This window comes from Schistocerca gregaria, chromosome 1 (genome assembly GCF_023897955.1).
Source record: "Schistocerca gregaria isolate iqSchGreg1 chromosome 1, iqSchGreg1.2, whole genome shotgun sequence".
In the NCBI taxonomy this organism is placed as follows: Eukaryota; Metazoa; Arthropoda; class Insecta; order Orthoptera; family Acrididae; genus Schistocerca; species Schistocerca gregaria.
Window position 1 is genome coordinate 739,772,083 of NC_064920.1, and position 26,634 is coordinate 739,798,716.

A 26,634-nucleotide genomic window follows, 5' to 3' on the forward strand; every position below is an offset into this window, starting at 1 on the left:
TGTGCAGAATGTAATGTACTAGAGGCGCCTGCAAACATTTTCAAACGGAGAAAAATTTTCGCTAAACTCTCGTTCAGAACATCTTCTATCATACGCAGTCTATTATTTGGTTCTTTTTGAACATTATCAAAGAAAGCAGCAGTGTAAGTAACAACCAATAGCAGTCTCTTGCCATTGTTTCGCTAATGGGGCGATTCCTGTCTTTCTTTATTATTATTATTATTATTATTATTGTAAGCGGCGGCAGCGCGCACAAAAGCAAGCCATTCCGCGAGCTGCGACAGGTCGCGTAAACACACATTATCAAAATGCGACAAACAATGCATGTCACGGTACAGTAATGCATTTTCAGCTTAGTGACGTAAACACCTATAACAAAGAGAACGGCACTAATCAGATCACAGAAAAATAAGCAATCTATTGAAACCAGACGAAGCACGTGAAAAAGGAAGGGTACAGGTACCCGAAAAAATACGGACGGAGCGTCTGACGCATAGCAATGGCTACCTGGTAAAGCTTAACGGTTAAGCTTACGACTTGAAAAACTTCTGTAGCTGTATCGTCATTCATTCGACCTAAATTGTGTCTCATATTACAATGGACCAACATTGTTTCGATTTGGATGTGCGGCCAAAGACTTTTCCTTTGAATTTCGAGTCTCAAATTTCAGCTGCGGCTTAGATTCAGGAATTTTTTTTTCTTCTTGATTTCGAGTCTCATTTTTCAGGTGCGGCTTAGATTCGAGTGCGGCTTAGAGTAAATACCGTATGTTTGTTAAACGTATTGATTCAGAAAGAACTCTGGAGCTTACAAGGGAACCCCCCCCCCCCCCATCGCACCACCCTCAGATTTAGTTGTAAGATGGCACAGTGGATAGGCCTTGAAAAACTGAACTCAGATCAATCGAGAAAACAGGAAGAAGTTCTGTGGAACTATAAAAAATAGGCAAAATATACAATCATTGTAGTCCATGCGCAATATAAGCAACATCAAGGAGAGTGTGAGCTTAGGAGCGCCGTGGTCCCCTGGTTAGCATGAGCAGATGCGGAATGAGAGGTCCTTGGTTAAGTCGTCCCTTGAGTGAAAAGTTTAATTTGTTGTTGTTGTCTTCAGTCCTGAGACTGGTTTGATGCAGCTCTCCATGCTACTCTATCCTGTGCAAGCTGCTTCATCTCCCAGTACCTACTGCAACCTACATCCTTCTGAATCTGCTTAGTGTACTCATCTCTCGGTCTCCCTCTATGATTTTTACTCTCCACACTGCCCTCCAATGCTAAATTTGTGATCCCTTGATGCCTCAAAACATGTCCTATCAACCGATCCCTTCTTCTAGTCAAGTTGTGCCACAAACTTCTCTTCTCCCCAATCCTATTCAATACCTCCTCATTAGTTACGTAATCTATCCACCTTATCTTCAGTATTCTTCTGTAGCACCACATTTCGAAAGCTTCTATTCTCTTCTTGTCCAAAGTAGTTATTGTCCACGTTCCACTTCCATACATGGCTACACTCCAAACAAATATTTTCAGAAACGACTTCCTGATACATAAATCTATATTCGATGTTAACAAATTTCTCTTCTTCAGAAACGCTTTCCTTGCCATTGCCAGTCTACATTTTATATCCTCTCTACTTCGACCATCATCAGTTATTCTAATTCCTAAATAGCAAAACTCCTTTACTACTTTAAGTGTCTCATTTCCTAATCTAATTCCCTCAGCATCACCCGATTTAATTTGTCTACAATCCATTATCCTCGTTTTGCTTTTATTGATGTTCATCTTATATCCTCCTTTCAAGACACTGTCCATTCCGTTCAACTGCTCTTCCAAGTCCTTTGGCGTCTCTGACAGAATTACAATGTCATCGGCGAACCTCAAAATTTTTACTTCATCTCCATGAATTTTAATACCTACTCCAAATTTTTCTTTTGTTTCCTTTACTGCTTGCTCAATATACAGATTGAATAACATCGGGGAGAGGCTACAACCCTGTCTCACTCCTTTCCCAACCACTGCTTCCCTTTCATGCCCCTCGACTCTTATGACTGCCATCTGGTTTCTGTACAAATTGTAAATAGCCTTTCGCTCCCTGTATTTTACCCCTGCCACCTTCAGAATTGGAAAGAGAGTATTCCAGTCAACATTGTCAAAAGCTTTCTCTAAGTCTACAAATGCTAGAAACGTAGGTTTGCCTTTTCTTAATCTTTCTTCTAAGATAAGTCGTGAGGTCAGTATTGCCTCACGTGTTCCAACATTTCGACGGAATCCAAACTGATCCTCCCCGAGGTCCGCATCTACCAGTTTTTCCATTCGTCTGTAAAGAATTCGCGTTAGTATTTTGCAGCTGTGACTTATTAAACTGATAGTTCGGTAATTTTCACATCTGTCAGCACCTGCTTTCTTTGGGATTGGAATTATTATACTCTTCTTGAAGTCTGAGGGTATTTCGCCTGTCTCATACATCTTGCTCACCAGCTGGTAGAGTTTTGTCAGGACTGGCTCTCCCAAGGCTGTCAGTAGTTCTAATGGAATGTTGTCTACTCCCGGGGCCTTGTTTCGACTCAGGTCTTTCAGTGCTCTGTCAAACTCTTCACGCAGTATCGTATCTCCCATTTCGTCTTCATCTACATCCTCTTCCATTTCCATAATATTGTCCTCAAGTACATCGCCCTTGTATAAGCCCTCTATATACTCCTTCCACCTTTCTGCCTTCCCTTCTTTGCTTAGAACTGGGTTGCCATCTGAGCTCTTGATATTCATACAAGTGGTTCTCTTCTCTCCAAAGGTCTCTTTAATTTTCCTGTAGGCAGTATCTATCTTACCCCTAGTGAGATAAACTTCTACATCCTTAAATTTGTCCTCTAGCCATCCCTGTTTAGCCATTTTGCACTTCCTGTCGATCTCATTTTTGAGACGTTTGTATTCCATTTTGCCTGCTTCATTTACTGCATTTTTATATTTTCTCCTTTCATCAATTAAATTCAATATTTCTTCTGTTACCCAAGGATTTCTAGCAGCACTCGTCTTTTTACCTACTTTATCCTCTGCTGCCTTCACTACTTCATCCCTCAGAGCTACCCATCCTTCTTCTACTGTATTTATTTCCCCTATTCCTGTCAATTGTTCCCTTATGCTCTCCCTGAAACTCAGTACAACCTCTGGTTCTTTCAGTTTATCCAGGTCCCATCTACTTAATTTCCCACATTTTTGCAGTTTCTTCAGTTTTAATCTACAGGTCATAACCAATAGATTGTGGTCAGAGTCCACATCTGCCCCTGGAAATGTCTTACAACTTAAAACCTGGTTCCTAAATCTCTGTCTTACCATTATATAATCTATCTGATACCTTTTAGTATCTCAAGGGTTCTTCCACGTATACAACCTTCTTTTATGATTCTTAAACCAAGTGTTAGCTATGATTAAGTTGTGCTCTGTGCAAAATTCTACTAGGCGGCTTCCTCTTTCATTTCTTAGCCCCAATCCATATTCACCTATTATGTTTCCTTCTCTCCCTTTTCCTACACTCGAATTCCAGTCACCCATTACTATTAAATTTTCGTCTCCCTTCACTATCTGAATAATTTCTTTTATTTCATCGTACATTTCTTCAATTTCTTCGTCATCTGCAGAGCTAGTTGGCATATAAACTTGTACTACTGTAGTAGGTGTGGGCTTCGTATCTATCTTGGCCACAATAATGCGTTCACTATGCTGTTTGTAGTAGCTTACCCGCATTCCTATTTTCCTATTCATTATTAAACCTACTCCTGCATTACCCCTATTTGATTTTGTGTTTATAACCCTGTAGTCACCTGACCAGAATTCTTGTTCCTCCTGCCACCGAAATTCACTAATTCCCACTATATCTAACTTTAACCTATCCATTTCCCTTTTTAAATTTTCTAACCTACCTGCCTGATTAAGGGATCTGACATTCCACGCTCCGATCCATAGAACGCCAGTTTTCTTTCTCCTGATAACGACGTCCTCCTGAGTAGTCCCCGCCCGGAGATCCGAATGGGGGACTATTTTACCTCCAGAATATTTTACCCAAGAGGATGCCATCATCATTTAATCATACAGTAAAGCTGCATGTCCTCGGGAAAAATTACGGCTGTAGTTTCCCCTTGCTTTCAGCCGTTTGCAGTACCAGCACAGCAAGGCCGTTTTGGTTAATGTTGCAAGGCCAGATCAGTCAATCATCCAGACTGTTGCCCCTGCAACTACTGAAAAGGCTGCTGCCCCTCTTCAGGAACCACACGTTTGTCTGGCCTCTCAACAGATACCCCTCTGTTGTGGTTGCACCTACGGTACGGCCATCTGTATCGCTGAGGCACGCAAGCCTCCCCACCAACTTCATTTAATTTAGGATTATCACATCCACAAGAAAACCTAAATCGGGTAAGATAGAAGAATCTTTTTACCCATTCGCCAAGTGAACAAGTTAGGTGGATCGACAACATATTCCTGTCATGTGACACACATGCAATCACCAGTGTCATATAGAATATATCAGACGTGTTTTCCTGTGGAGGAATCAGTTGATCTATGACCTTGCGATCAAATGTTTTCGGTTCCCATTGGAGAGGCACGTCCTTTCGCACGGTTTTGCGGCGTGGTCGCAAAACACAGACACTAAACTTATTACAGTGAACAGAGACGTCGATGAACGAATGGACAGATCATAACTTTGTGAAAATAAAGAAAGTAAACTTTTCACTCGAGGGAAGACTTGAACCAAGGTCCTCTCATTCCACAGCTGCTCACGCTAACCACGGGACCACAGCACTACTGAGCTTGCACTATCCTTGATGTTGCCTATCTTGCACATGGACTACTCAGTTCATATATTTTGCTTATTTTTTTCATAGTTCCACACAACTTCTTCCTGTTTTCTTGATTGATCTGTGTTGAGTTTTTCAAAGCCTATCCGCTGTGCCAACTTATAACTAAATCTGAGGGGGGTGCAATGGGGAGGTTCTCTTGTTAGTAACAGTCAGTTAATATTTGACAGAAAAAGTAACTTCACATCCTTAAATATAAGCTGTATAGAAAGATGTGCACTAGTCTTTAGATTCCATTTTTAATAGGTTTCCAGTGGGAATGAATGATGTATCTTCACTAATGCAGTCACCATTTATATTTATTAGTTGATACAGACTTGTTTACACACAGCTGTAAGCAACATTGAAACAGTAAGAGCAGACTTTGGCAGCAGCACAGTTGACAGCCTGTTCTCCTGCTACTGCCTTACTGATGATGTGAAAACTTCACTTTTTTGCTTGTTTTTCGCATTAAATAAACTTTCATTGAATACTTCAATGTGGTTTGGTTCACCCATATGTCCCCACTGTCTTTTTTTCTTTCTTTCAAGACCAGTTACTTCTCTTTAGAATTTCCATGGATTAATCAAAAATGATGTAGTTCACTAAAACTGTTATGTGCTAAAAACATACAAGAGAAAAAAAGTTGTAGAAATGAGTTTTTTGCTCTCTTCATCTTTAATTTCTGCTTTTTGCAGAGATGATGATGATTATGATGATAATAATAACAATAACAATATTGCATGTGAAGCAATATCTTGTGCACATTCTTGGTTTGACGACCATTTAAATGTAACTTCTTTCTTCTGACATTTACTTCTCTTCTGTCCACTATGAACATTGGACATTGAACTTCATTGTAAAATATCATATTAGATTTCTTTTCTTTCATGTCTCATGGGTTCATTTGGCATATTTTTTTTGTTTTATTTATGAAGTTGACACATCCACATTTTAACACAACATTCATATATTCTTTCTCAATTTTAACTTTGCTCTAAAGCCAAGCGAGAACTCTCACATATCTTTTAAGAATACATATATTCTGTGGATAGTCTTTATAAATGTACTGATTTCAAGTCAAGAGTATAATACATACTTTAATGTGAAGTGTAAAATGCATACTGTCTTTGTTTATCCATTCTTTGCAGAACTGTTCTACTTTAACAGTATAAAATGAAACATTAAAGGAACAGAGAGTGTACATTTGAGTCTCTTATTCCATGCTGATTAAGTAAGTCTACAGAATGAATTTAATGGCCAACGTCAACACCACTGCTGTAACTTTGGTTTCTTGTGTGCATACAAATATGGCTGAACCTAGCTAGACATGTTGCTAGGTATGACTCTCTAGTTCAAAGTGCAGACAGGGAGGAATATTTCCTCACTTACTGCAGTGGCCTTCTTCTGGGTCCACTAATAAAGAAAACTGGTATATTGTATTGCGATGGCCCAGTAATAAGTAACAATTTTAACAACTGTAGAAGTGATAGAGTTCCTATGGGGAAAGTTGTGGGAAGCTTTAGTTGATAGGATTCATAATTAGTTATAATTTGCTGTTGCCCATTGCCCCATTCAGTTTTAGTCATTGTTGGTGGCCATACGTGCACGGGTGTCCGCAGAAATCTTTTGAAGGAGGAGGGGGTGGGAGCAGGGGGGGGGGGGGGAGGGGGGGTGTGGGAGCAACTCTCTAAAATTACCATTTTTGATATAAATGAGTTGATCAGTTTCGAGACAAGTCATACAATAAGAACTAAATTTTATAGGTGACACTAAAGACTTATTGCAGCCCAAAAAATTGATGGATATCCACTCAATATTGTGAATAGAAACTCAGTATTCCAAATTCCAACAGAGGGAGAGGGGAGGGGGGCAGTGCACCTGGCCTCCTTATAGATACCTGCGCACATAGGTGAATGGGATGCAGATTACTGTGGAATGTCAGATTTACGGTGACATTTACTCACTGATATCTCGTATCATTACTATGACTAGTATCAAGATGAACTTCAGATTATATATTATAGAAGAAGAAGGAAAGAAGAAAAGGATAGAAGATGAAGTATGATAGCATACATCTGCAGTCACAAATATTCTTGCTTTATTGTGTTTTATGATGCATTTTGGTCTCTGTGGGTTCATTTTCAGGTGTGATTTGTTTCTTCCATTATTTCTCGTGCTCTTGAGTTAAATGAAATCCTAGAAAAGTGAGTTCCAGAGAATTTGGGTAAAATAATTTTATATTAGCTAATATAACTTCATATTATGTGAAATAACTTCAAAGAATCCTCTTCTTGGTTTGTGACTAAATGTGTTGTTATTGTACTTCCTGTTTGTTCACTACCACCTTGCACACAAATGCAAGTTATGGAAAAATTTAAAGTTTTCCATTTCATTGTATTGCTAGGTAATAGGTTAATTACAATACAAAGAGGCATGTTAGATCCTGAGAATTTGACATGTCAAAATATGCCTTTTGGTTTGTGTTGTTATCTTAAGAAAAATATTTTTTATTATATGTTATATTGAATCTCCTGCACTCAGTAATTTTGTGTCAACTCCTGTTATACAAAATGTTGTTCCAGCTCCTCCTGCATCATAAGTTAGAAAATGGCAGGTTCTGATGCTGAGCAGTTCTCTCTGAGATGGAACAACTTTCACAGCAATCTTGTATCAGGCTTCCATGCTCTCCTGCAAGAAGTAGAACTGGTGGATGTTACCCTTGCAGCTGAGGGACAGTTCATTCAAGCACATAAAATTGTGCTTTCAGTTTGCAGTCCATATTTCAAGCAACTATTTCAGGTAAGTAAATGAGCTCTTAGCTCATGTTGCTTTTATTGCTCTTTGTCTATTCCCTTCTGTCCTGTGGTCCTTTTCATACTTGAGCGACAGTGCACGCTACATCCATGGCATTCAATAAGTTGCAAATATCTCTTGGCTCATGCCAAGTGGTGAGCACCACAGTGCACTGGGTTAGTCTAGGATGAATTTGAGTTTGACAAACCTTGACTTTCCAAATTGAGGGCTGGCCAGTATCAGAAGTCCTCTGTAACTGCATGCTCGGGGTATGCATCTCCAACCACATTAGTTGTGGGTTACACTGTTACACTGTTTATGGCTCATAACATATCACTTGGTATCAATAAGGTGCATTGCACCATATTGTGGTGTCTCTTATTGAGTGCAGTGGAATTCAACTACTTACAGAACCAGGAGAATTCCATGGCTCTTGGTGGAATAAAATCTTAATTCCCTTTGTGAATCAAGGGAGGTACTCCACTTGTTGTGTATTCGATCTTGTGTAGTCTCACAAACTATGTGGGAAAGACCATGGAGCATGTAGTAGAACTAATATTTGGTCAGAGTCTTGAGCCCGAATGGATCCTTAGTTGCTTCTGATGGATCCTTAGTTGCTTCTGATGGGGTTTTAGGAATATAATTTCACCATTGAGAAGCTACCTTGCTGGAAGTGACTATATCAAAGTAGGCAAAATCTCGTAGGAATCTTTTTCAATGTTAAGGTGGTCTATAATAACAGTTAGTGGAACTACATCCACAGACAACACCATCAATGGCTTTTCCAGTTATGATTATGTATAAGACCAGTTTGAACAGAATGGTGCATCCAATGAAGCATCCAAAGTATTACCATCTTTGTGTAGTCTTTAATAACATAACATCCTTCATAAGGAAGCCAGTACAGTCTGTACTTGCTGAAAATTTCACTATATCATGCATTTTCTTCAACCCTGCAACTGTAACAATTCCACTGTATATACACACATCCAGGCATGAAAGAGCTGCTGAAGTTCCCAGGTCTCATGTTTGATGAAAATGTGACATGTTTACCACACATAAAAGATTTAAATCCTGAAGAGCCGTAATTACAATTTGTGTAGGTCATTACCTCTCATTGGCTTACAGATGGTTGAGATACACGGTTTTCTATGTAAAAATTCAATAAAAATATTTTTGTTTTATTTTTGAGAACAGAGGTTTTCATCCTAAGCCAACGATACAGATTCTTGTATGATCAACAGTCACCCATATTCAATGTAGCTTATAGACAAGGCATGGAAATGGAATTCACTAATCCATTTAGGATACACGTAAAATCAGGGTTGGTGATGCTTAGTTTGGGCCAAATTACAGTTCTTAAACCAAGGCTGGAAACAGACGGTGTCATAATTGCTAATGAGATTCTTGTATAATTTAAATCATGGATACTAGAATACACCGTGGAGGGTAAAAATCGTAGAGGGAGACCAAGAGATGAATACAGTAAGCAGATCCAGAAGGACGTAGGTTGCAGTAGGTACTGGGAGATGAAGAAGCTTGCACAGGATAGAGTAGCATGGAGAGCTGCATCAAACCAGTCTCAGGACTGAAAACCACAACAACAACAACTAGAATACACAGTAAGGATCATGAGGAACATGCGCAGCAAGGAGCCACACAGCTGACATCAGAGTGAACCGAACCAGTGCTCACTAGCCCAGAATGGACTTGCATTCGGGAGGACGACGGTTCAATCCCGCGTCTGGTCATCCTGATTTAGGTTTTCCTTGATTTTCCTAAATCTCTCCAGGCAAATGCCGAGATGGTTCCTTTCAAAGGGCATGGCCGAATTCCTTCCCCGTCCTTCCGTAATCCGATGAGACCGATGACCTCGCTGTCTGGTCTCCTTCCCCAAAACAACCAACCACTAGCCCAGAACTGCCCCAATGTATTGTGTTGTAATTGCATTTACAAATGAAAGCTAGATTACTTACGACAGTTTGAATTTTTATTACTGACTGGCAATTGAGTACAGTGTTATGCCATAATTATAAGTGTAATGAGAGATTTTTAGAATCAATTTTTAAGTGAAAATTAATGATTCACTGCACATCCTAAAAACTGTGAGATGAAAAGAAAATGGATAAATGTTTATCAACTGGCAGATTTGTTTTCAGTAGGATAGCTTGTGTCTGCTTCAGCTTATGAAAGGGATTTGAAAAGAGCTGTTGAATACTCCTGCAAAACTCAAGCTGAAGATTGATGGTGCTCCAATTCTAAATCTATCATTCTATAGTGCCGATTTAGGGCATAGTAGTGAGCTTAATAATGAGACAAATATAGTGGCACAAAAATGAAGCTACCATAAATAAGTAGAAGACATTTTACATGTAAGTGTATTACCAGCTAATGCGCAAATTACTGCTAGACTATATGTTGACCATGAAAACAAACACTGAAAAACTGCTGTCAATGCAACAGTGCGTACTTACCCCAGTGATTAGAAATTATGGAAAGAGAAATAAAAGACCTTTGTCAAAAGACTGCAGATTTAGAGAACTGTGTCTCATGATGTATCTCGCGGTTCTAGGCGCGCAGTCCGGAACCGTGCGACTGCTACGGTCGCAGGTTCGAATCCTGCCTCGGGCATGGATGTGTGTGATGTCCTTAGGTTAGTTAGGTTTAAGTAGTTCTAAGTTCTAGGGGACTGATGACCACAGCAGTTGAGTCCCATAGTGCTCAGAGCCATCTCATGATGTAATGCTGATTTACAAAAATTAAAACATGTCCAGAAAGAGATTCAGGGTTCTTTTTCTGACAGTCAACAACAAGTGGTTATGAAAGGATGGTGTAGTTAACTGGTCATCTGAAGATATTGCAAAGGCTGTGAATTTATGTTGCCTATCTTATAAAGCATTATCTTTCCTCTGGACTTTGCTGTAGTATGTTTCGTGAAGATGTGCACTTCTTTAGAATGAAAATCATCAAAAAGGAAAAAAAAAAATGCAAAGTTAGAAAGTGAACTGAGAGAACACAAAAATGGAAAAATGAAAAAAAAAAATAACTTTCCAGAATAGAAAAGAAAACATGTTAATGCAGGTAAAGAGTTTAAAATGACATTATAGGGGGTTTCTTCATACTACAGGTCTATGTCGTCTAAGCCTGTGTGAGCCTCTTCTCTGAGATAGTTGATATCCTTTGCATGCTTCACATTAGGATCTCGCTGACCATAGAAAATAGTAGTCTGATATAAAGCTTAATAATAATAACAATATTACATTAAAACATGGAAAATCTCAGTTCCATTCATACCTGCATATGATTTAAACATGTGTGCCATGTGCTGATAAGCTTCAATGCAGTGCAGCAAGGTGAGAGGGTTCACATTGATATCATAGCTCACAGCTTGCCTGTGTGTGACCCCTACCATGTATTCTTGTATCCATGGTTTAAATTTAGCGAAGTACAGGAGGAATTATAATATAAATTTAATTATTAGAATATTATTTTATAACTTTTTAAACTGGCACTGCTACTGTAGTGATCCCTTCAGCGTAGTGAGCCTTGTAGGAACCCAGTAGTATGTAAACTCACATGGTGTCCATTTGCATCAATGGTGTCAGCAAAAAAATCTCGCAAAGTGCAAGTCGCATGATTTGATCTACTTCCCACATGCAGAGTTTAGTGGAGGCAGAACAACCGTTCATAACGAATGTAGGAATGGAAACCCTTCCTTATTGACTAATGAATTTGTGCAAAAAATCAAAGAAACTGTTCATGAAAACCGCTGATTGACAGTGGATAAAATTTCTGCGATATTTCGCCAGCTCTCCAGAACTCACTTATTCGATACACTCTCAGAGACACTGGGATACTGGGAACTGTGAGTAAGATGGGTTCCAAAACAGGTGACAGAGCGACAGAAGAAAAATCGGGTCAGTAAAGTCCATGAGATTCTTGATGACGTGAATTGGAAGGCAAGGATTGTCTGGGCTTTTTTGTGACTGCAGTGAGATATGGGTGGCTCATTACACATCTGAGACTAAACTACACTTGTCACAGTGATATCACACAATTCCTCGTATGCCAAAATGTTCAAAACCATAATTCTAGGCAAAAAATCATGGCCTCAGTGTTTTGGGACTGAAAAGGTATGATTTTGGTCAAATTTGTGCCTTTGCGGGAGACCATCAATGCACAATGGTATTGTGAAACAAAAATAAAAAACTCAGAAGGAGCATTCAAAATAAAAGGAGGGGAATGCTGACGAGACAAGGGTGCTTGTTGCACGTGTCCTCACACAGTCTTTGTACCAAGCCGTTCTTGGACTCTTTTGGTTGGGATGTATTCCCCTGACTTGGCTCCTTCAGATTATCATATTTTCGTCTACTTAAAGGTAGAAATGAATGGACTTAAATTTTCAGCTAACGAGCAGATGCAAAAAGAGATTCTGCACTGGTGGAAGGATCGATGGGAGAGTTCTCCAAGGAAGGCGAAAGAAGCTTGTACCACAGATTATCACATACATTGAATGGGATGGCGATTATGTGGAAAAATAATCAACAAGTGTATCAGCAATATTCTGTAATACCGCCCCCCCCCCCCCCCCCCCTCAAATAAATTTTTTTCTGAAAACATGCATTTATACTGGTGAGTCTTAAATAGTTGGACGGTCCTGACTGCTCTGGTATTCACTCTGAGTCAACATTCACTTCAAGGTGAATTTATCCACTTGTTGTAGGGGACTTTAGTGCAGATGAGATATGTTACAGCTACAAAATTCCTCATATACTCGACACTCCCTGGAGTGCACTACAAGCTCTTCAATGCATGTTCTGTGTTATAAACCTTCGAAGAATGTCCTCCTAAGCACTTATCATGTAGGGAAGGGGGTGATATTCTCTTGGGCATCCAGGGAAAATGAGTTATGGGACAATGAACTGGCTGTTGTGGTAGCCAAGGTACTTCAAGCAGTAGTTACTGTGGCTCAGTATAAAGTCCTCCTCCATGGAGTGACCTAACTGGTGAGGCAGAGGAGCTACCTCCTTGCAGCCAGTGATGAGGAATTAAGTCCTATTAAAATATAGTTGGGGAGATGCGCTGGTGTCTGGCCACCCACGGCTTTACTTGGCCAGTGAAATGATGATAGCAGCATCTCAGGAAGGACGCTGATTCTGGCAGCAGGTGGCAGCCTGCCATGGTAGCTGCATGGGCTAGAGACAGCTACATGAGTCCGGGCTGGACACATTGAGGTGCACAGGTATTGAGACATAGACCCATTGTTGAGGAGGTAGCTTTCAGCAATAATGCCTACCGAAGCAAGTGGAGGCAGATAACAAGGTGTTTGCCCACACTGGTGATGGCAGCTGAGGGGCTACATGGCACAGCAGTGTATAATAGCCAGGGCTTTCAAACGGAGAGATTGGGATACATTACTGCCTCTCCTGACATCTTCATACAACACAGTGAAGCAAGGAAACACAGGCTTCACACTATTCTTTTTGCTCCACAGTCACAAGTTTGAAACAGCAATGGATATATTATTCCTATTCCAATCAGATTATACTCAGGATGACTATGTGAAACAACTTATCACCAGGACTGAAAAAGAAAGACAGCTGGATCACATATGGATCCTGGATGCTTAAGAGAAAGACTGAGAGCACTATAATGCCAAAAAGTGGCCAGTGACATACAGCCTGGGTGACTTGTTATGGATTTTTATGCCTGTGTAGAAAGTGGAATTATCAGAATAAGTATTAAAGCAGTACTTTAGGCCATATTGTATCCTTTGTCAGCTGTCGGAGCATACACATGCAGTCGAGGATTATGACCTTCCATCAAGAAAACAAAAGTACAGAGATGACGTCCGTTTCCTTTGCATGAAGCTATACTTCAATCGAGAGTTGCACATCCACAGTAGAAGGTTCAAGGAAACTGAAGACACTCCTGACAGTTGGAAAGCGTCGATAGCAGGTGGCTACGTTTGATGCTTGTCATAGGGAAGAGGCTGTAAAAACATGATCAGAATGGGAAGATCTGCCACTGCTACCATACAGTGGATCATTGACAAGACCTAGATCCAGGTTACTGTAGTCTGCTCCAGTGAGAACATTTGAAACAGCAGGTTGCCATTTCTTCAGGAGATGGAACAATACTATGAGATGTGGTGCATGCAATGTTTTTTAGTGATTAGCATCTCTAGCTGTTATGTTGCTGGTCGTCAGCTCAAACTTGACCACCAGCAGTTATGTGTTATTTAGTATTTATCACTTTGGTAGGTTTTTAAAATATCTTATGTTTGTAAGGCTTTTACATTCTGGAATATTCAATGTGTGTGTAATATTCTGTTTGTGTAAATAGCTACAGTGTCCATCCAAGATGCCGGTCCTATTATGGCTGTTCACCAGTGTTCGTAATAAGCTTGCTTTCATTTCTAAGTGCCATACTTCATTAATGACCCATATTTCAGAATTGAACTTGGGTGTGGATTTGATGTGAAAGGTGGTTGGAGAGAAGGTGGTGGTGGTGGTGGTGGTGGTGGTGGTGGTGCTGCTGCTGCTGCTGCTGCTGCTGCTGCTGCTGCTGCTGTTGCTGTTGTTTCTGGTTTAATGTGCTCCACATCATGGTAGCTGCTGCCCACAAAAAACCATCTTGGATGAATGAGCTTTGAAACTGATCAGAGTAGAGTAGAGTAGAGTAGAGTAGAGTAGAGTAGAGTAGAGTAGTGTGTGTGTGTGTGTGTGCGTGTGTGTGTGTGTGTGTGCGTGTGTGTGTGTGTGTCACACTTAACAGAAATATATGGTAGTTGAAATTAAATTTGAGCCTTTTATAACCAAATTTTTATGACAGCAGGTAAGATAAAAGTTGAGGACCAGAAATGACAATTTAGAACTGAATACATGGTGTGGTTACATCTTCTTGAATAAAAACTATAAGTTGTTTATTCCAGGTAAATCCATGCAAACATCCAATTGTTATCTTGAAGGATGTGGGTCACAAAGAACTGATTGCAATTCTGCAGTTCATGTACCAGGGAGAAGTTAACGTTCGTCAGGAAGAACTTGCCGATTTCTTAAAAACTGCTGAACTCCTGCAGATCAAAGGCTTAACTGGAAATGATAATGTGAGTATATCCTTTAATTATTTAAAGGTCATAAATACTTTATAATGAAAATTCTGATTGGAGTATGGTTGAGCTCCTATTAGACCAGGTTTATCAAGAAGTCTTGGCTTATTTTTGACCATTTCCAGTTGTTCAGTAATGAAGTTTGTCTGCAGTGCTTTCTGTATATGCTTGTGAGAGCTCACTGAGCTATTATTAAACAATGGAAAATCCAGATTCTTGAGCTATTAAGTATTCGCAAATCAGTTCTGTGTTCACTGAAGCGCTGTCAATAGCAATATATAGTGATTGAACAAGCATACAAACTGCAATAATTCTGGTTCGACTATCAAAGGATTGGCTGTGAACTGCTTATTTTGGACCCCAAAAATCTAATAATTGATGTGGCTTAGCAAAATAGTTAGTGAAATATTAATATGATTAAGCATACACATTTAAAATCATGTTGATAAATAAAAATGAAATGAGGTACTGGATTCTGAAGGATAATGATGAAGCCTAATGCATGGATTTAAATTTGACTTACAAATTTTTTACAGGTATAGTTAGTTTGTGTCATGTTCCATGGATCATTTGAATGATAAAATTATAACGAAGTGGGATGATTCGTTTTACTTACATATTGCAAATTAGTTTTTAAATATGGCCACATGCTGAAAATTTATAAAGTTTTTTTGTATTAATTATATGCGGAAGTGAGTTAGTAATTCCCACGAATCACCTTTTACACATTACAGCAATAAAAATTATTCTACGAAATAGAATTAGTTGTCAAGGAGAAACTTTTTCAGTTTGTTTTTAAATTACTTTGCTACCTGCCATACATTTTATATCAATGGGTAAGTTATCAACAATTTTAGTTGCAGTACTGTGCACCCCCTTTTATGCTGAAGACAATCTGAATACAGAGTAATGAATGTCATTTTTCCTTTTGCTATTGTAATTATGTACATTATTTTTCCTGTTGAACTGGATTGGATTATTTACAACAAACTTCATGAAAAAATAAATATACTGTGAACCAGTAGTCAGAATGCCCAACACCTGATACAGATGTCTAAAAGAGAATCAGGGATGTGCACAACATAGTACTCTTATAGTACAATTTTGAGCTGTGAAGACTTTCTTTCTTGAAGATTAGTTACCCAAGAACGTCATTCCATATGACACTATTGTACGAAAATCTACAAAATATATCAGATTACTGATTTGTCTCTTCCCAAGATTTGCAATGGTTCTGTGTGCAAATGTGGATGAACTAAGTTCTTTTAGGAGTTCCAGAATATGCTTTTTCCGGCTTAAATTCTCATTGATATGGACACCAAAGAAGTTTGAAGTTTCTACCTTATTTATTATTTCCTCACAATGTGTTAAGCTTTTCATTGGTGCAGTACCCCGGGATGAGCAGAACTGAATATGTTGTGTCTTTTTTTTTTTTTTAAAAAATGGAAGGTGAGACTATTCACAGAAAACCAGTCAGTTATACTTCTAAGAACATTGTTGACTATTTCTTCTGGTTTTGTATATGTTCTTGGATTGATTACGATACTACTGTCATCTGCAAAAAAGATCCAATTCTGCTTGTCATATGTTAGATGGAAGATTGTTTACATATATGAGGAACAGTAGTGGGCCCAAGATTGAGCCTTGAGTAACCCTTTACGTGATTTCTCCCCAGTCATAATAATGTCCGTGGACTACATTGTTTGAATTACTAAATACAACTTTCTGTGTTATTTTGGCTGGATATGACAGTACCATCAATCCCACAAAAATTCAATATATGTAGGAGAATATTGTGATTCACATAGTCAAATGCCTGAGATAGGTCACAGAAAATACCAACCAGCACTATTTTATTACTTAATGCTTATAAAATTTGGTGAGTGAACATGTAAATGCCATTATCTTTCATGGGCCTCTCCTGCCAGATGTGCTAGCTTTGAAATTTTCCCAGTGCCATGCTCTGTCCACAACTCCGACTCAGAGCATTTCTGCTCAAGTTAGAGAGGGTACTTGATTCACTTTGAAGGAAGTGCCAGAAATTAGTTAATTGTGGTGAATTTAATATTAATTTTGTATATGATAGTGCAGTAAAGGAAACAAAAGAAAAATTTGGAGTAGGTATTAAAATTCATGGAGACGAAGTAAAAACTTTGAGGTTCGCCGATGACATTGTAATTCTGTCAGAGACGGCAAAGGACTTGGAAGAGCAGTTGAACGGAATGGACAGTGTCTTGAAAGGAGGATATAAGATGAACATTAACAAAAGCAAAACGAGGATAATGGAATGTAGTCAAATTAAATCGGGTGATGCTGAAGGAATTAGATTAGGAAATGAGACACTTAAAGTAGTAAAGGAGTTTTGCTATTTAGGAAGTAAAATAACTGATGATGGTCGAAGTAGAGAGGATATAAAATGTAGACTGGCAATGGCAAGGAAAGCGTTTCTGAAGAAGAGAAATTTGTTAACATCGAATATAGATTTATGTATCAGGAAGTCGTTTCTGAAAGTATTTGTATGGAGTGTAGCCATGTATGGAAGTGAAACATGGACGATAACTAGTTTGGACAAGAAGAGAATAGAAGCTTTCGAAATGTGGTGCTACAGAAGAATACTGAAGATAAGGTGGATAGATCACGTAACTAATGAGGAGGTATTGAATAGGATTGGGGAGAAGAGAAGTTTGTGGCACAACTTGACTAGAAGAAGGGATCGGTTGGTAGGACATGTTTTGAGGCATCAAGGGATCACAAATTTAGCATTGGAGGGCAGCGTGGAGGGTAAAAATCGTAGAGGGAGACCGAGAGATGAGTACACTAAGCAGATCAAGAAGGATGTAGGTTGCAGTAGGTACTGGGAGATGAAGCAGCTTGCGCAGGATAGAGTAGCATGGAGAGCTGCATCAAACCAGTCTCAGGACTGAAGACAATAACAACAACAATGATAGTGCAAGAAAAAGATGTTGGTAGATCACCGAAATTCATATGGTCTAATGTAGATTGTGTGTTTTTTTTTTCAACTAGAGGTGCAGGGGAACAGTAACACAGTCATAGACAATATTTTTATTCATTCTTCATTACTAGATGGGCATTCTGTTAGGAAAAGCGTGAATGGTCTTTCAGACCATGATGCACAAATTTTAACACTAAAAGGCTTTTGTACTCTAACCAATGTCATATTTAATTACAAACTATGTAGGAAAGTTAATCCAACAGCAATTGAGAGTTTTTTTAAACATTGCCAAGGAACAAGAGTGGCAGGATGTTTATAGTACCGATAACATAGATGATAAATACAAAGCTTTCTCATGCTCCTTGAGAGTTGCTTTCCATTAGAATGTTCTAAACTGGGTACTAGCATTAATAGGCAGCCTGGGTGGCTGACTAGTAGGATAAAGATATTTTTAGAACAAAGTGGGAATTATATCAAAATGTTAGTAGTCACAATCAAGCTACAGTAGCCCATTACAAACAGTATTGTAAGGTGTTTAAATTTTTATTAGGAATGTAAAGAGTATGTGGTATGCAAATAGAATAGCTAATTCACAGGATAAAATTAAAACCAAATGGTCAGTTGTGGAGGAAGTGTCTGGTTAGCAGCACAAGGTCGACGATATAAAGTCAGTTCACAGCAAAAATATTTCCTTACTGATAAATCAGATATATACAGTATTTAATAATCCTTTTCTGAGCATTGCTAGTGAATTAAATAAAAATTTAGTTTCTACAGGAAATTGTATAACTTTCTTGGCAAATGACTTTCTGAGATTTATGTCTGAAATACTCCTCTGTGATACAGACAATAGGGAGATTGAGTCAATAATGAAATCACTGAAGACTAAGGACTCCCATTGTTATGATGGCGTGTCTAGCAGAATATTAAAGTACTGTGCTGCACATGTTAGCCCTGTATTTAGCCATATTTGTAATTTTTCCTTTCGGAATGGTCAGTTTCCTGAACGATTAAATTACTTAGCAGTAAAGCCGCTTTATAAAAAGGGAGAAAGGGATAATATAGATCATTTTGCACCTATTTCTATGCTATCAGCGTTTGCAAAAGTTATTGAAAAGGCTGTGTACGTAAGGTTGATTGATCATTTTATATCATATGATTGCTATCAAATGTACAGTTCGACTTTAGAAGTCGTTTAACAAATGAAAATGCTGTATTATCTTTCCTCTGTGAGGTACTGGATGGGCTAAACAAAAGGTTTTGAACACTTTTGGCATATTTTTTGATTTAACTAAGGCATTTGATTGTGTTGATCACAAAATATTGCTCCAGAAGTTGGACCATTAGCCTACGGAATATGGGGAGTAGCTCACAGTTGGTTCACCTCTTACTTCAGCAACGGACAGCAAAACGTCATTATTCACAATGTTAATAACGGCTGTGATGTTGGGTCTGAGTGGGGTACTCTCAAGTGGGGGGTGCCCCAGGGATCAGTGTTGGGGCCACTCCTGTTCCTTATTTATAAATGATATGCCCTCTAGTATTATGGGTAACTCTAAAATATTTCTGTTTGCTGATGACACTAGCTTGGTAGTAAAGGATGTTGTGTGCTCGGTTTCAGATAGTGCAGTACATGACCTAAGTCCATGGCTTGTAGAAAATAAACTAACGCTAACTCACAGTAAGACTCAGTTTTTACAGTTTCTAACACACAATTCAACAAAATGTGACATTTTAATTTCACAGAATGTGCATATGATTAGTGAAACTGAACAGTTCAAATTTCTAGGTGTTCAGATAGATAGTAAGCTGTCATGGAAATCCCACGTTCAGGATGATGTTCAAAGACTTAATACAGCCATTTTTACTACTCGAATGGTAAATTAGTCTACTTTGCTTATTTTCATTTGCTTCTGTTTATCGTATTATATTTTGGAGTAACTCTTCCCATTCTAAAAGGATATTTTTGGCACAGAAATGGGTGGTTCGGGCAATACTTGGTGTAAGTTCATGAACCTCTTGTTGACCCCTGTTCATGAGTCTGGGTATTTTGACATTGACCTCTCATATATATTCCTTAGTGTCATTTCTGGTTAACAATATTAGCTTATTCCCAAGAATAAGCAGCTTTCACTAGGTTAATACTCGGCAGGAATCAAACCTGCATTTGGATCGGACTTCCTTAACTCTTGTGCAAAATGGTGTGCGATATACTGCTGCATCAATTTTCAGTAAGCTACCACTCGAATTAAAAAATCTGTACCCCTTTGATTTCTAGATAATTTGTAGTTTTTGATGCTGAGTTCGGTGGCTGTAGGAACAAGACTTCTGGTCATGTGAATACAGGATTATAAATACAAAATCAAATAGGGGTAATGCAGGAGTAGGTTTAATAAGGAATTTAAAAAAATGGGAATGCAGGTAAGCTACTACAAACAGCACAGTGAATGCATTATTGTGGCCAAGATAAATATGAAGTCCACACCTACCACAGTAGCACAAGTTTATATGCCAACTAGCTCCGAAGATGACGAAGAGATTGATGAAATGTATGATGAGATGAAAGAAATTATTCAGGTAGTGAAGGGAGATGAAAATTTAATAGTCATGGGTGACTGGAATTCGATAGTAGGAAAATGAAGAGAAGGAAACATAGTAGGTGAATATGGAATGGGGGTAAGGAATGAAAGGGGAAGCCACCTGGTAGAATTTTGCACAGAGCATAACTTAATCATAGCGAACACTTGGTTCAAGAATCATGAAAGAAGGGTTCACAGGTTGTATACATGGAAGAAGCCTGGAGATACTGGAAGGTTTCAGATAGATTATATGATGATGGCAAGACAGAGATTTACGAACCAGGTTTTAAATTGTAAGACATTTCCAGGGGCAGATGTGGACTCTGACCCGAATCTGTTGGTTATGAACTGTAGATTAACACTGAAGAAACTGCAAAAAGGTGGGAATTTAAGGAGATGGTACGTCGATAAACTGACTAAACCAGAGGTTGTACAAAGTTTCAGGGAGAGCATAAGGGATCAATTGACAGGACTAGGGGAAAGAAATACAGTAGAAGAAGAATGAGTAGCTTTGAGAGATGAAGTAGTGAAAGCAGCAGAGGATCAAGTAGGTAAAAAGATGAGGGCTAATAAAAATCCTTGGGTAGCAGAAGAGATACTGAATTTAATTGATGAAAGGAGAAAATACAAAAATAAAGTAAATGAAGCAGGCAAAAAGGAATACAAACATCTCCAAAATAAGATCAACAGGAAGTGCAAAATTGCTAAGCAGGCATGGGTAGATGACAAATGTAAGGATGTAGAGGCGTATATCACTAGGGGTAAGATAGATACTGCCTACAGGAAAATTAAGAGACCTTTGGAGAAAAGAGAACCACTTGCATCAATATCAAAAGCTCAGATGGAAATCCAGTTCTGAGCAAAGAAGGGAAAGCAAAAAGGTGGAAGGAGTATATAGAGGGTCTATACAAGGGCGATGTTCTTGAGGACAATATTATGGAAATGGTAGAGGATGTAAATGAAAATGAAATGGAAGGTATGATACTGCGTGAAGAGTTTGACAGAGCACTGAAAGACCTAAGTCGAAACAAGGCCCCGGGAGTAGACAACATTCCATTAGAACTACTGACAGCCTTGAGAGAGCCAGCACTGACAAAACTCTATCATCTGGTGAGCAAGGTATATGAGACAGGTGAAATACCCTCAGACTTCAAGAAGAATTAATAATTCCAATCCCAAAGAAAGCAGGTGTTGACAGATGTGAAAATTACTAAACTATCAGTTTAATAAGCCACAGCTGCAAAATACTAACATGAATTCTTTACAGATGAATGGAAAAACTGGTAGAAGCCGACCTCTGGGAAGATCAGTTTGGATTCTGTAGAAATGGTGGGACACGTAAGGCAATACTGACCCTACCACTTATCTTAGAAAATAGATTAAGAAAAGGCAAACCTACATTTCTAGCATTTGACAATGTTGACTGGAATACTCTCTTTGAAATTCTGAAGGTGACAGGGGTAAAATACAGGGAGCGAAATGCTATTTACAATTTGCCCAAAAACCAGATGGCAGTTATAAGAATCGAGGGGCATGAAAGGGAAGCAGTGTTTGGGAAGGGAGTGAGACAGGGTTGTAGCCTATCCCTGATGTTATTCAATCTGTATATTGAGCAAGTAGTAAAGGAAACAAAAGAAAAATTTGGAGTAGGAATTAAAATCCATGGAGAAGAAATAAATACTTTGAGGTTTGCCGATGACATTGTAATTCTGTCAGAGACAGCAAAGGACCTGGAAGAGCAGCTGAACGGAATGGACAGTGTCTTGAAAGGAGGATATAAGATGAACATCAACAAAAGCAAAACAAGGATAATGGAATATAGTCGAATTAAATCGGGTGATGCTGAGGGAATTAGATTAGGAAATGAGGCATTTAAAGTAGGAAATGAGTTTTGCTATTTGGGGAGCAAAATAACTGATGATGGTCGAAGTAGAGAGGACATAAAATGTAGACTGGCAATGGCATGGAAAGCATTTCTGAAGAAGAGAAATTTGTTAACATCGAGAATAGATTTAAGTGTCAGGAAGTCGTTCCTGAAAGTATTTGTATTGAGTGCATCCATGTATAGAAGTGAAACGTGGACGATAAATAGTTTAGACAAGAAAGAGAATAGAAGCTTTCAAAATGTGGTGCTAAGAAGAATACTGAAGATTATGTGGGTTGATCACATAACTAATGATGAGTTATTGAATAGAAATGGGGAGTAGAGAAATTTGTGGCTCAATTTGACTGGATGATGGGATTGGTTGGTAGGACATATTCTGAGGCACCAAGGGACCACCAATTTAGTATTGGATGGCGGCGTGAAGGGTAAAAATCATAGAGGGACACCAAGAGATGAATACATAAACAGATTCAGAAGGATGTAGGGTGCAGTAGGTACTGGTAGATGAAGAAGCTTGCACAGGTGCAACGAATAGCACGGAGAGCTGCATCAAACCAGTCTATGGACTGAATACCACAACAACAACAACAACAACAATAATGCAGAGTTCTATGCTGTCCTAAAAGGCATAGAGCAAATGAATTGTAATTGATGTAATTATACTTTCATCTGCTCTCAATCCTTAAGTGCTGTACAGACCATTCGACAATTGTGTTTTGTATTTTGTCTGTTGGATACAAAATAGCCTTGACGCTCTACAATGACAAGGGAAAGATATACTGTTTTTCTGGGTCCCAGACTGAATGGGAGTCCAGCAAAGTGAACAAGCGGACATGGCAGCAAGGGGCACTTGCAAAAAAAAGTAGTGTATTACAGCTGACCACCGTCCTGTTACCTTCTTTAAGAGGAGAGAAGCTGTGTGTCTTTGGGAGATAGGTGGCTGCCATAGGGACAAAAAATGAAGGTAAGGCGGGGCAAAGCCCATGCTTCTACTGTGTGGTGAACATCCTTCAATTTTCACAGGTGCATCGAATAGTTGAGAATGTGGCATTATCCTGTACTAAATTAGCACCTCCTCTGGGAGTGGGACCCACAGTGACTAGTGCTTGTGGCATACCAGTGTCAGTTTGCCATATTTTATGCGATTACATTTTATTTTTCTGACAAGAGAGTGGCAGTTTTTATTGATAATTATTTCTCTTCTGTTTTAAATAATAGTGTGGAAAATGTTTTGGGGTCAAGAGTGGTGTTTGATTTCAAGTCGTTACCCGACAGGATATTTTAATGTTTCTTTGTGTTAATGATTCATCTTCTTTTAGTCATTGATAAAAGTGACCATGTTTATTTGAATCATATTTTTCAATTTTAACTGTTTGCACATTTACCTATTAATTTATTTGGTTTTAACTTAGGCTGAGGTTTTTATTTAAGCAGTTTTGACAGACCTGTGTAAAAGTGCATGAGTATGTACAATAGAAATCAAGAAAATTGAACAAGGCCCCAGAGCCATTAGAATTGCTGCGAGATTCTGTATAGAATTTGTGACTGAGTTAGCCTCTCTTTCAACTGTAGTATTCCATAGATCCCTCAAACAAGAAAATTGTGCCCAGTAGTTCCAGCATGACACAGGTCACGACCATCTATAAAAAAGGTAGCAGCAGTGATCCACAAATCTATCATTCAGAAGCAATAAAAGATAGCAGTAGTGAGCCACAGATCTATCATTTAGCATTGACATCCATCTGTTGTAGAATCTTATACACAAACCTCCAGATGTCAGACACTCAGATTGGTACCAAACACTGTATGTTGATCGAGTATCAACCAAAACTCTGATTTAGTTCGTACTATGTGCTGTCATCCTGCACAATGAGCATAAACATTAATTAAAAGTAACACCAGAACTATGGAGCACAGGAAAAGCATAACTGTGAGTGATTAATGTCTAGAGCTTTTGGAGGGGAAGCTGGTGGAGCGTTGATCGTCATACCCCAACAGTGACAGTTTTTTTGTTACTGTATTATATGTGAAAGTGTTATATGGGACGAGTCTTCTGAATGTGTGAAGCAGTTGTTTCTTTATTCAACTCTTCCAGTTGTGTATGTTTACTCGGTGAAACTATAAATGCACTAGCTGCTTCATCACGAGTGGTGTCTGTGCTGCACATAATCCTACAGAACACCACACCTATCTATACAAATGTGCTCTATAGGCTCGCTACTTTCAACTAACAAAGCAAAAGCAGACTGCCAAAAGAACATTGCTACAAACTCCGGAAATTCGTTTTGCATGTCAGGAAAATGTTCTCTCATATGACAGTTTCAGACGTAAACAGTTAAAACAAATTGTCGTCAGTGGAGTTTGAATGCATGATGACCTCACACTCTACCAGTTCAACCACACAAGATCTACAAAACACTCACTCACAGACACACATTTCCTATGCTCTGCAGTTCTGGTGTTACTTTTAATTAATGTTTACGCATGTTCTACTGGATGACAGCACATAGCATGAACTAAATCAGTGTTTTGGTTGATACTCTATCTACATGCAAAGTTAGTACTGATGTGAGAGTCTGACATGTGGAGGTGTGGGTGTTAGAACGCATTCTGAGCTCAGATATATTTAAGTAACTAGGACAGAATGGCCATCTTCATGTGAACCAGCAGGTATTCCAAAAACATTGGTTGTGGTTAATTCAGCTCTCCCTTCTCACACATGATAACTGAAAGTAACGGATCAAAGCAAGCAGGTGGATGTAATATTCTTAAATTCCCAAAATAATTTAATTCTGCACCACACTAATGCTTATTAACAAAAGTGCAGCCATATGAGATATCAAATGAAATTTATGACTAAATTGAGGATTTATTGTTAGGGAGTACATAGCATGTTATCTTGCATGTAGAGTCATTGGCAGATGCAGAGTTAACTTCAGGGGTCCGCAGTGAATAATGTTCGGACACTTGCTGTTTATATTGTATATTAATGACCTATCGTACATTATTTATAGTCATCTCAGACTCATTGCAGGTTATCCAGCTGCTTACAATGCAGTATTAAGTGAAATAAACTGTACAACATTCAGCCAGGTTGTGGAAATATTTTGAAGTGGCGTAAACATTGGCAGCTTTGCTTTAAATGTTCAATACCTGTGTGGTTCACTATACGATAAAAATGTAGAGTCATGTGACTACAACGTCAGTGAGTCACAATTCGTATCAATCATTTCATAAAAAATACTTGGGTGTAAGAATTTATAAGGATATGAAAGGAAACAGTCACATAAGCTCAGTGATAGGTAAAGAAGATGGAAAACTTCATTTCATTGGAAGCATACAAAGGTGATTGCTTACAAAAGACTGATGTGACCCATCGTGGAATATTGCTCAAGTGTGTGGGACCCATGCCAATAGATCTAAGAGGGGATATTGACTATTCAAAGAAGGATGACGTGAATAGTCACAGATTTGTTGACCAAAGGGACAGCGTTATGGAAATGCTGAAAATGATGAATAGGAAGACATTGGAAGACAAAGATGCCAACTAGGCTGCAAAAGCATACTTAGAGTTTCGGTGAGGGATTTAGAAATAGTGAGGGATTTAGAAATACACTACGGCCTGCTACATATCAAGCCTTTAGGCATGCAAAAGACAAGATTAGACTAACTGCTGTGCACAGAGAGGCTTTTAAGCAGTCTTTATTATTGCTCTCCATATGTCAATCAAACAGGAAGAAACCCCATATGGAAATGCAGGCTTTATCACTGAATTTGATGAACTCTTTTTTTAGAGTACAGGCCAAGTCATGATGTCATGTTATCACAACATTTTGACAAGTTTTCTACTCAGATATCTGGATGATTCAATTGTGTTTTCATCACATGGTGAAGATGATGTACAAGAATTCCTTAACAGCACATACAGCAACATCAGGTTCACCACAGAGGTGAAAGAAAATGGATGTGCACTGTTCCTAATAATTCTGGAAAGAAGAATCCTGATGACATGCTGAGACATTCTGCCTGCAGGAAGAAGACACGCACAGACCTTTACCTAAACGCCAGTAGCTGCCACTCTTCAGTGGAATGCGTATCTGTACTCACCACGTTGGTACACATAATGCCAGCTGTGTGTGACAAGAAAAGTCTGCCTATTGAGTTGCAGCAATTGCGTTAAACCTTTCATAAGAATAGCTACTTGGAGACACAAATAAGCTGCGCCCTCCAACCCAACAAGAAGAAGAACAAAGAAAATGATCGAGGAGAAGAAACCAAACACCTGGCATTCCTTCCATTCGCAGCACTGCCCACAAACAAAATTGCCAGGGTAATAAAAAAACACAACATAAAAACCATTTTACACTCAACGGTTAATATCAAGAATATGCATGGGTCAGTCAAAGACCAACTGCATCAGTTGCAAGTGTGGCGCACAGTACATTGGCCAGGTATCTCACAGTGCTGTTCAGAGCATGTGAGGAA

General features: G+C 38.8%; 1 protein-coding gene across 29 annotated transcripts in view; it reads left to right on the forward strand.

Annotated features, from left to right (window-relative positions):
• The window catches only part of LOC126267316 (longitudinals lacking protein, isoforms H/M/V-like), a 416,839-nt gene that overhangs the window by 33,113 nt on the left and 357,092 nt on the right, over nt 1-26,634 (forward strand). For all 29 annotated transcript variants that reach the window (XR_007548998.1, XM_049972522.1, XM_049972483.1 and 26 more), the window contains exons 2-3: nt 7,411-7,627; nt 14,556-14,729. Coding sequence is in view for 28 of the 29 variants with exons in the window: in XM_049972522.1 (XP_049828479.1) it covers nt 7,436-7,627; nt 14,556-14,729 (366 nt within the window). In the remaining variant the exon portion in view is untranslated. The remainder of the gene's footprint in view (nt 1-7,410; nt 7,628-14,555; nt 14,730-26,634) is intronic.